This window comes from Apteryx rowi, unplaced genomic scaffold (assembly GCF_003343035.1).
Source record: "Apteryx rowi isolate R43461 unplaced genomic scaffold, aptRow1 scaffold_224, whole genome shotgun sequence".
In the NCBI taxonomy this organism is placed as follows: Eukaryota; Metazoa; Chordata; class Aves; order Apterygiformes; family Apterygidae; genus Apteryx; species Apteryx rowi.
Window position 1 is genome coordinate 1373653 of NW_020448575.1, and position 11502 is coordinate 1385154.

The 11502-nt window shown below is 35.9% G+C and overlaps 1 protein-coding gene across 8 annotated transcripts in view; it reads left to right on the plus strand.

Annotated features, from left to right (window-relative positions):
• The window catches only part of HLTF (helicase like transcription factor), a 25717-nt gene that overhangs the window by 11844 nt on the left and 2371 nt on the right, over positions 1 to 11502 (plus strand). For 5 of the 8 annotated variants that reach the window (XM_026065116.1, XM_026065117.1, XM_026065122.1 and 2 more), the window contains 9 exons: positions 580 to 718; positions 1428 to 1563; positions 1818 to 1997; positions 2466 to 2587; positions 3882 to 4063; positions 7390 to 7518; positions 8910 to 9022; positions 9305 to 9485; positions 10817 to 10897. In XM_026065116.1, coding sequence (XP_025920901.1) covers positions 580 to 718; positions 1428 to 1563; positions 1818 to 1997; positions 2466 to 2587; positions 3882 to 4063; positions 7390 to 7518; positions 8910 to 9022; positions 9305 to 9485; positions 10817 to 10897 — 1263 coding nt within the window. Of the gene's footprint in view, positions 1 to 579; positions 719 to 1427; positions 1596 to 1817; positions 1998 to 2465; positions 2588 to 3881; positions 4064 to 6087; positions 7344 to 7389; positions 7519 to 8909; positions 9023 to 9304; positions 9486 to 10816; positions 10898 to 11502 lie in introns of those variants that run through there. The other 3 variants (XM_026065121.1, XM_026065120.1, XM_026065124.1) reach the window with 3 other exon arrangements.

Consider the following 11502-nt stretch of genomic DNA (forward strand, 5'->3'; position numbering starts at 1 on the left):
AATTATGATAGCTTTAGGAAGAGACTTTTTAAGGATAGAGAAGGATGTRAAGTGTGTAGATCGCTCCAATTCTCAGTGGCATGAGAACCCCGTTTCTGCTTTCCTGTATCAAATTCTTGATGTAAAAGCATGATTCCATAGCTCTTGTGCCCTATACAGGCTGCAACCAAATAATTCATATGCATAAGACATTTTGAAAAGTGTTGTTTTCATAGAAATCACAGCCATTTTAAAAGCCTGAAGTATAATGTAAACTTTATTTGATTTTGTAAATTCTCATCTATCTTCCATATCTTTGTGTTGTCGAAGCCTTTCCTTTGTTTTAGCCTTAGCTTCCTTTTGTTGTAGCTCATCCCCCACAATAAAGTCTGAGGAAAACTCATAGAACTTTACAGGAATCATTAAAAGAATGAATACCTCATTCTTAGTTTTACTATTCTGTGCTGAGAAGTAAACAAGATGCAAATAAATATTTTCCATTAGTAATTGTGAAATTATTATGTTAACAGCCTAAATTAATCCAAATTGCAAAAAAGTATTTTCATTTGAGTCAAAAGATCAAAAAATACTCTGTTTCAGATCAGAGATGACAGCCCATTACACAAAATCAAGTGGTTGAGAATTGTGTTGGATGAGGGACACACTATACGAAACCCAAATGCTCAGCAAACTAAAGCTGTCTTAAGTCTAGAGGCACACAGAAGATGGGTACTTACAGGTAAAATATTTGACACGAGGAATTGCAGTGCATATCATCATAGAATAATACCACCTTGTGTTTTCCAGTAGGTGTTTTCACTTTGTCTTTTTCTGGGATGTGCCTAATGTCTGTCCATGTCAGGTTTATTCTGAATGTTTTTAAACTTGTCTTTGATCAGTGTTTTAGGCTTGTTGGGTTTTTTTTGTTTTTTTTTTAATTCAGTCTGTGACCACAAATTTTAAAATAACATTTGGTATCACAGATCCAGTGGAGGTACGAGCAAAAAGGACCTGTTTGTGTACTAGCATGTTAGATCTGATTAGGAGCTTACTCTTTCTTGTTTATCTGAATGTTGGAAGGTTTCTGAAATGTACCACCATCCTAGAAACTGTCTGGGACCATGCAAACATGATTCTTAAAGTTAACTTCCAGAAGATAATGATGTAACTGCTGATGGTAAGGGTGAAATGAAAAGATTATCATCCAAGGCTTCCTAGCATTGAGAGCTGCACTTCTCTCACCTGCATACATTTGAGTGCTTTGTAGTATTTTAATTAAAAAATAATAATATGTATTATATATAATAACAGGTCAAACTAGTTGTGAAAATCCTTATCTGCTGTTTATGGTTTGGAAAAAGCTTAGAGATTTCACTTTGACTAAAACTCTGTATTTTTAGACTCTTTGAGGTTTTACAGTCCTTTTTGTTTATTTACTTTTTGTTTAGGTACTCCTATTCAGAATTCTGTAAAGGATTTGTGGTCTCTTATTTCCTTTTTAAAACTGAAACCTTTTACTGATCGAGAGTGGTGGCACAGAACAATTCAGCGTCCAGTCACAATGGGAACTCCGGGAGGACTTAGGTATGAAGCCTTCGCAAAGAGTTTATGGGAAGGTATGACAGGTGGTAATGAGGGCAGTGTGAAAAATGAATTTTTCAAGTTTAAAACTGAAATGCATAACATATTGTCGGTTCTTTCATATTTCAGATTAATGGATTATATTTTACTACTAGGCTTGGATTTCATACAGAACACGTATTTATGCAGTAAACTGCAAAAAATACCCACTGGTAATTGTTGCTAATGAAATAAGTGGTCCATGTGTGTGTTTCTAGGCGTTTACAGTCACTGATTAAGAGTATTACCCTTAGAAGAACTAAAACAAGTAAAGTTAAAGGAAAACCTATTTTGGAGTTACCAGAGCGTAAAGTACTTATTCAGCATGTTACGCTTACAGAGGAAGAGAGACAAGTCTATCAATCTGTGAAGAAGGAGGGCAAAGCTGCCATTAACAGGTAAATAGAAAGAAGACTTTCTGAATCCTGAAAGTTGAAGTTTGATATCACAAACCAGTGTTCCAGAAGCTTTGGTCATGTTAGCTATAGTAGCAGAGTGTGTCCGTTTGTATGTTCTAAGCTAATAATTGCAAATTAGTAATAGCATCTGTTCAGCTCTGAAGTGAAGAAGACTATTGCTTAACTATGTGTTAGAAGTTCTAACCATCTTAAGACAGAAAGCAATGTCAGATACGTGAAGAATGGTCTTAAAATTTTTGTCACTGCTCGTTAGAATTTCTTCTAGTATAACATGCTACTGGTAGCATTTTGTACCTTTTTTCAGCAGAGGATTTGAGAAAACATAGTTATTCAAACAGAACAGTGAAAAATTAGAACATAATTCTAGTAGCTGAACTCCATCCCTTGATGTCATCTGTTACTTCGGGCTGTAGTATTTCATACTCTAACAATAAAATTGTTGTTCAGATTTTTCAATGAAGGGACTGTACTAGCTCACTACGCTGATATCCTTGGTGTCCTGCTCAGATTGCGGCAGCTTTGTTGTCATCCTCATCTTTGTACAAATACATCTTCTAGTTTTTCAGCTGGTGAGTGAGTATATTTGGTTTCTGCATTTCTGAAAACAGGACTTTCACTTTGGAGTCAAGAACGCAAACATGTTTGTGTGCTTTCCGAGCTTTCTGTCCTTGGCCTTCCTCCTATCAGCTTGGATTACTGACCTTTTAGCTTTGTTCCCTATTATGTCTTCTTCCTTTCCTACCATAATCTGTTTGAATATGTTTGAGAAGTAAGTACTCAAGGACATACTCAAATAAAAAGGAAAGCAAAGAAGTGTTAGTAGTTATAAAGGCTAGAAGCAGGAGATGATAAGCTTTTAGAGCCCCTCACATAAATGACTGAAGTGAGACCTCTGCAGAGCCAGCTGCAGAAAGCTTCTTAAAAAGCAGTGTATCTGTTGTAATAATTTACGGAAGTGCTTTTGCTGCAAATTTCTTCTTGTGTCAGGAGAGAAGGTGTAGATGAGTTTGGGGGAACTGTTTCTGGATTGGTAGCCTTGTCAGAGGATCTGATGCATCTTCAGCAGAATAGGAAGCTAGTGACTTTCTTATGGCTGTAAGGAGAGGTGAACACAGGGGACTGAAAGGAGAGTGGAACTTTATTGGGAGAAACCTGCTGCACAGGGTTAAAAATGATACCCATTTATTTCAGAAGAAGGTATAGTCTATTTAAAATACTTTGAATTTAAGAATTCACAGTTTTAATATTTCAAAAAATCCTATTTAGAGATGCTATTGGTATAGGTGTTATTTTTTTCAGGAAACCAAAAGACCAATGAGAATATGGTGTAGAACTTTTTTTAGACGGTTGCTATTTATCTTTCTGAAAAATACAGCTTGGAGAAATTAGTGGATAATTGTTTTAATAATTATTTGGAAATGAATTAGTAATTACTAAGTATAATTTGAATTTATTTATTTAATTATTTATTTATTTCTAAGAATGTTTCTGAGCAGTCTTAACTGTAAATAAAGTGACTTCCGACACCTCGGTAATATCGTCACTACCTAAACAGCTGCCACGTGAAAATTGCTTGATCTCATTAGGCATTATGTTACACATACACTCATCACTGAGCTTGCAGTCTAGGTTCTTTGAGTTCTAGTTTCTGTTTTTCTAAGTAGGATTATTTTTAGTATGTTTTGAAATAGTAAATTAGAGTTTTTCTTTAGTATTTGTCATCTTGTGTTTTTATACATTATAGGCTAAATCCTTATTGTGTAAAATTGTTATAATTGTGTTTTGATCAATGGAACTGTGCTGATATGTGACAGTTCAGTCTCCTATATGAAATCTCTACTTTCAAGTGTTTTTCTGTATTAGCAGGTAATAATACTCCTGAAGAACTGCGTCAGATGTTAGTGACTAAAATGAAGTTGGTTCTGAGTTCTGGTTCGGATGAAGAATGTGCGGTTTGCCTGGAATCACTGACTCTTCCTGTGATAACACACTGTGCTCATGTGTTCTGTAAACCATGTATTTATGAAGTCATCAGAAGTGAACAGGTTGGATATTTTATGGTTGCATTTAATTGTAATATCTATTCAAAAAAAATTAAGAACTGGTACCACCAGAAGCCCATCCAGCCATTGTTCTTGTAAATCATAAATGGTAAATTGTATAGAACTTGTCATCTGCTGGCATATAAAAACTATTGGCCTTGAGTTGAACTATGAATAGACCAGCTGTCAAACTGAACAGTGTTAAGGTCCATAGGTATGTTCAAAGACCTTTTCGTTTGCTTTCCTAGTTCTCACCTTTTCTAGTCCCTTGGGTGAATGTGATGGCATCAAGTGCATCATTGTATACCTTCATATGGCTGGATCCTTCTTCATTGTTTGCATGTCAAGTGATACRCGTATGTTTTTGTTGTGCTTAGAAGGGACCAAAACTGTGTATTGGAAGCTATTGAACTAAAATCAGCTACTCTCCTTATTCTTCTCTAACAGATTAATGTCCTGTGTGTTGAATAGAACTCAAATGTGGGCAAGTGTCTTTCCTGGAAGCTGTAGAACTATGCTGCCTTTCAGTTTAGGCCATCAGATTTTCTTCCTCCAGGAGTGGAATAAGTTTGTGGTTCATCTTCCTTTGGCTGCTTTTTTAGGCAAAAAAAACCCACATATTTTTTATGTGTTCCTGGGTAGTTATAAGCTATGCTCTCTTTTCTTGCTTGTCCCTTCCTTTCTAGGGGAATCTGATTGTGTGGTAGTTCTACCATCTGTATCCACCACTTTTGCATTTCCTCTCTGGAATTGTTCTGTCTCCCACTCAGACATGGCAGAGCTGCAAATAACAGGCTAAACCTGGGTGGTAGTTTTTTGTGAGGCAACAGAGGGCAAAATAGTTCCTGCTTGTGCGTAGTCAGTCAAGCCTAGGAAATGTAGTCTGTTTGGCATGTAAATTTACTCTTTTTATTGTCAGACACAAAAGATTCTAGTGCAGAAGGCCCAGTCAGGAGTTTCTGAGAATTTTGAGGGAATCTAGTGATGTGAAATTATTCTCTAAGGAAAGAGCGCTTGCAGAGGCCTTTTTCCTACGTAGGATTTCCTGGTGTGTCTGTACCAGAGTCAGTGCCCCTATGCCACTTCCTTGTGTATCTGGACATGCAGAGAAATAAGTCAGGTTATAGTGGGACATGTATTACTTGAATCGAAAATAAAAGACTTTTGCTCCACCTAGAAAGGACCTTGGAATTTGCGACCTAGAGTCTTTGTCTAGTCCCACATTGTTCCATAGATTGCATTCATAGTAATTAAGTCTGACTAGTCAGGGCAAGTGTAGATACTACTCTCTTGAACTGTCATGAGTTTATAAAGTAGTGAGTGAGTAAGCCCTTCCTGTGTTCAGAATGATTCCTGATTTAAATTAAGTCTCAAGGGGAGTTTCTGCAGCTTCCAGTTGAAACACTGGCTCACATCTAAATTCCAGGGTCAAGAGAATTAACTATTTTCATATAGTAGCTATTTGTCCTAGTGCTGCATCTCAGTTGGGTAGTCCCTATAACAGGATTGTTAGAATGCAACTTTATCCTAGTAAATAACTCAGAAGAGGACCTTACTGGCCACCTCCTCTTCAAAACAAAGCAAACCAACAAACTGACCCACCCCCACGCCTCCAAAACAGTGTAAACCCATACAAGGTCTTCCAGGCAGGATGCCTGTGGTTTCCATTATTAATACAAATGGGAGCATTAAACTGGCAGTGAGGAATGGGATGTGAAACTGCCAACACAAAACTGTTGAGTGAAAAGATTGATCTTTAATTTGTTACAACCTTCAAGGTCATTTTATCTTTCCAAAGTATTTATTGAAATTGGAAAAACTTTTAGTGGTTAACAGTTTAGTAAGCTTTCCTTTTCACTACAGTCTTTCATCTGGGCTAGCTTGAGTTGTACAAGTAAATAAAGATGTTACTTAAAAGTCCCAATAAAGCTGTAAAATACCTACAATATTTTAATTCTTGTGTGTATCTACTGTATTCATCTAAAAACATGCCAGATAAGCTTCAAATAATGTTTTTTTTCTTCTAGATTTTACTACAAGAAACTCTTTTGTCATTTTCATATCCATTCACTGCAAGTTCTCCTTGTCTATGTTGGCATTGTACAGCTGTGTTTTCATTTTTGTGTTGGTTTAAATTCAAGTACTCAGTTGGAGAAGGGATGCATGAAGATGTGAGTTTAAAAAAAAAAAAAGAAGAAGAATTCTGAGCACTGTTGTAGTGAGGAGGATTTGAGGACTTCCTTTTTTTCAAAACTGTTAGACTTTATTTAATTTTTCTTGACATTGGAGGATTTTGGATTGCTGCCAAGTTAGGGAAGATTCATTTGTAACTACATTTGTGGAGACTATTATTTCAGATTCCTCTGTGGCAAGAGGAATGAGACAGGATATGGCTGTGTTTCTCTCTCCTGAAAGGGAGTCGTTATTGCTGCACTAATATCGTATGTGCAGACTATGTTTGCCAGCCTCTTAACTATCTAGGTGTTCATTCCAGATTAGCATTCTGAGATGTGCTTTGCAGCATGTCCCTAGATGCTTTGCTTCTTATGTGCAGATTGCTGTATAAGTTGAGTCAGCTGATTTTAAGTGGTTGCACTGTTAGTCAAGAATTTTTCGTGTCTGTCTTTGTGGTTCCCAAAGTGGCGTATTTGTATAGTGCACACAGTCTTTTCTTAATTTTGTGTGTAGTACCATGAAAGTGCTGTTGGATAAATTCTAATCTTTGCCTTAGCCAAAGTATGCTTCAAAGAGAAGAGTTGTTGGTGTTAAATTATGTCTCATTTCTCATGTCTGTTGGAGGAAAAAAAAAAAAGACACCCTGTGTCTGATATCTGGCCCTAACAAAGTATATTTCATCAGATTACTGTTTCTGTGCTGACTTTGAAGAAAGAATGAGTTTAAGTTCATTCTTTGCTTACAAATAAGAATGATCTTCGCTTTGAAAGATGGTTTGTTTTTCTGTCCGATACTTTAAATAGTCTTCTCCCCATAGACAAAGTATTCGCTTGCTTTAAAATCTTGAGCTGCCTACTTCAAATATAAATATGCTCAGAAAAAAGCTTTATTTGAAGGAAAGCTGAGTACTGTTGAAACTTTTAGCATTTACATACTACCTTAATGCTCTAACAAATATAATTATTTTGATTATGTTATATGACTGGGGGAGTGTGTCACGAGGAAGAATGTACTCCTTGAGGATTTTTTAAAGGATAACAATATAATAACATCGGAAAATGTGCTTTATAGCGGTGATCTTCAGTATTCACTATGATTAATTTTTTTTTCTAATGTTGTTTGTTTTGGGGGTTTGGGTGTTTATTTTTTTGTAGCCAAATGCCAGTTGCCCTCTTTGTAGAAACGAACTTCGAGTAGAGCATTTGGTGGAATGTCCCCTAGAAGAGGAATTAGACTCCAGTAATGGGAAGAAGGATGATCAGGAGTGGATATCCAGTTCAAAGGTGCATTACATTTTGTTTTACTTTGGTTTAGTTCTCGTTTTGTAGAGCCCTCTCTAGAACTTTTATGTAAATATGCACGTTTAAAATTACTATTTAAAAGACTGTCCAGCATGTCAAGCCAGCACAGGAGAAAACACATARTAAAATTTCACCACAAACACATTTTGCAGCAGGGAAACCAGACAAAAAGAGTGCCTGTTGTAATCTGGTACTCATCTTTCTGTGGACTTTGATGTGTGTTAATTAAATAAAACTTTCAGTAGAAGAGCCTGTTGCTTTATCATTTGTTTCTTTTTCTGACAACAGAGTAGTTTTGTAACCATTAAAGCTATTCAGCTCTTCCTTTTGGAAACTAAAAATCTAAGTAAATCATTCTTTCTTAGAAATTGACTAAAAATAGGCGTTTTCTGCTCTAGAGGGGAAAAAGAATGAGCGCCACTTATTTAATACAACACCTGCCAGATAAAGTAGTGAGACATTTTAATTTTACCTTGTAGACCTGTTTTTCAAGGTCTGACACTCTATTTGTTGCCTCACCTTCTTCACTGTGCATTTACTGCCAAACATGAAATTTTCCTGCTTGTACTTCCAATATTTTTGTTCTTTTGAGAATGCTTTTTCAGAACATTACATTTTTTATTTAAATTTGCAATGAAGTTACTGTTATTTCAAAAGTTGTTTATAAACTTATTCCCTAAAAATCTTTCTGTGGAGACCTAAGAAATTATTTAGGACATTGCACTCTAAAATGAATCAAGATTTTTTTTTTTTTTAACTGGTGCTGTTATTTCTCTCATTTACATTCTCTAGCAGTGGTTCTCCACTTCGTCGTAGCCAAACATTACATGAGAAAATTGGCTATGTTCTCTCTTATCAAAGTCCTTGCTCGTTTCTTCTCATGCTGGTCCTAAGATTTCTTCTGGTGCCTCCTTGTCTTCTGCCATACCCAGTAAAGGGTCTAGCAGAGGTTATTTGCCTGCATATTCATGGGGGAAGCCTTTCTCGCTTTTTGAGTTTTACTGTAACAGAACACTCTTGTGGCTGTCCCTTGCTTACGTCTTAGTATTCTGAGTGCCAGTGCTCTGTTCCTTTTTTCCTTCTGCTCTGGGGTTAGGGGAGCTGTTGATTCTTGGCGGTGGGAAGCATGCCTGGAAGATGGGTTTGTTATCCTTCTTTCCCAAAGTCAGTAGTTTATAACCATTAAAAATGCTCAACCCTTACTTTGCTTAGGAAACTGAAAGAAACCCAACCCACATTGCTTAAGATTAGCTGTTTTAAAAGGTGTTACAGAACACTGATTTCTCAGTTGATGTGAACCTGATCAAAGCACTAGTAGGAGTGAAATGTAACCAAGTCATAATCAAACTTCATAAGTCTTCATTTGATTTCAGATAAATGCTCTAATGCATGCTTTAATAGAACTACGGAAGGAGAATCCAACTACTAAATGTCTGGTTGTTTCTCAGTTCACAACCTTCCTGTCACTGATAGAAAATCCTTTGAAGTAAGTGGAACTACTATCATTTTTAGTAAGCACATGCTCATTTAGAAAGGTTTCACAAAGATAGTCTCATTTTAGTTTTTTATAACTTCAGAAGATGAACACGTTATTAAATACTTTGTATAGTGGCACAGAGCATGAATCTCATTCTTGTTATTTTTAATGTATAACCCTTAAAATGCACATTTTTAAATACAGATATCAAAGTAGAGGTCAGGATTTGATTATGTTTGTTTCCTGTTGTCGCAAAAAATGGATTGTTAAACGTTATTATTTTCTCTTCAGAAAATCAGGGTTTGCGTTCACTCGTTTGGATGGTTCCATGGCACAGAAAAAAAGAGTAGAAGCAATTCAGTGTTTCCAAAGCAGTCAAGCAGGATCCCCAACTATAATGCTTTTGTCTCTAAAAGCGGGTGGAGTTGGATTAAATCTGACAGCAGCTTCCCGAGTGTTTTTAATGGATCCTGTAAGTAATAGGTTGTTCATAATGACCTGGTGTAATCTAAGTGAAGCTCCTTTGGTGTTCTCAAAGGGGTAGAAGGAAAGCCCTCTGAGGAGGAGTGACACTGATAGGTATCTGTTAAAGGGCAAGCAGGGCTTTTGTTTGTTTGTTTCCCTGGCGCGTTTTTGCTTTATTGCAATACTTTTATGTTTCCGTTTACTTCTTGTAAATGGAAGGCCTACTGGAATGCCAGTAGTATTCTTTACAAAATGGTGTGACACCTTACAGTGTGGCATTTGATGTCAATTTTCTTCTTGTTTTTGTGGGTACTTTTTAATGTGCCTTTCTGCTTGTGCTATTTAATAACTTAAAGTCGTACAATATATTTGCTTCTGCAAAAACTCGGGGGGGTTGTGTTGCAGTGCAGTGCTTCTATAGTCTCTTCTGTTATTTTTGTGAAGTTACTTACAAATAAAGACATGAGTCTGAGATCACTTTTCACAATTGTAGGAGGCTAAGAAATATGATGGTACCTGACTTTAGGGTGATTAGATTATTTATTTATCTATGTATTTATTTTTTAGTTAAAGCTCTCTGGAAGAAACATAATGAGAAGTTATTTGTAAGGAAAGAAAGTATAAATTGTAGTGAAAAAGCAATTATAGAAAAATGGTATCTCTTAAAAGAATTGGTTTGTGTTTCATCCTATCTGATTATTCACTGCACAAAATTGACGTTTTTCTGTTCACTTCCTCCCTTTTCCACTATTTACTCTTATGCCCTGGTGTCTTAAATTTTTGGAATTGGAAAGCGAGACAAATTCTCAAGTTTGATTTCACCTGAAAACAAAAGCCAAGTAAATGAAAATAATGAATTATAGCTTCAGACCTGGTATCACCAGGTATCATGTCTGGTATCACCAATAGTAAAGAAAAAGTACTAGCTTGGCAATCAGGTTAGTGACAATGACAGCCTGGAGACAAAAATTATCTACTTAATAAACTAAAGGAATTATATATGAGTGAAAATACAGAGAAGTTGCCTTGGAAAATTATAATATATCTTGGACTATTATCATTAATTGTGATATATCTTAGAAAGTATTGTTTCCACGTATGTTCTGTTAAGTGCCTGCATTCCTCTTTATCTTAAGTGTGTTTAGCCATCAGAGGTTCTTAGACAGAGTCTAAAATTAATTTTTTGTGCTAGCCTCAGGCTGGGAGTAGTTCATCTGCAGTGCAATACTTGTCTGTTCAAGTGCTGATGGTATGATAACATTTTTAATGATTCCATATGCATTTTACTATGTGTTTTGAACAGAGATTATTTAACTTTCTCATTGTTACCACTGATAGGCTTGGAATCCTGCTGCAGAAGACCAGTGTTTTGACAGGTGTCACAGGCTGGGTCAGAAGTACAATGTCATTATTACTAAGGTAAGTTGAAAGATCTTCTGTTTGAAGTTGTATGACTATGATTAAATAATTTTTTTCTAAAAAGCTTTACCGTATTTTTTAAAGAATTGTGGCATCGTGTCTCACCAGTAAACTTAACTGAAGTTGTGGTGTGACTTTTGAAGTGGGGGCACTGGATTGTAAGATTTTATTATATGTAACCTATTTGCCGTGAAATAATAGCTTTAGAAATAAGGTGTCCCTTTTGAGCCATTTGGAGTGGCTAAGATGGTATTATTGCTGTTGCCGAGCCTGGTTGTTACTGCTTATCATTTTGCAGGTATTTAGAAAGTTCTTCCTTATGTCACAGCAGCTTGTTTAGCTGCAAAGCAACTAGTCTGTGTCATCCAGTACTTACTCACAAAAATAATACTTGGGAAAATGAAGACAGATTCTCTTCTACATCTGTACTTCCAACAACTATTTAAAAGAAGAAAAAAAAAAAGATGAAAAAATAATTAAAATGCTAAATGTTTTCCTCCAGCTGTTATAACCCTTCCTTCTTACGTTTTCTTTGCAAAAAGGAATACTAAATGATGAAACTGTGCTTTGGTGTACTCCTCATCTTTTTTTTTTTTTTTTTTTTT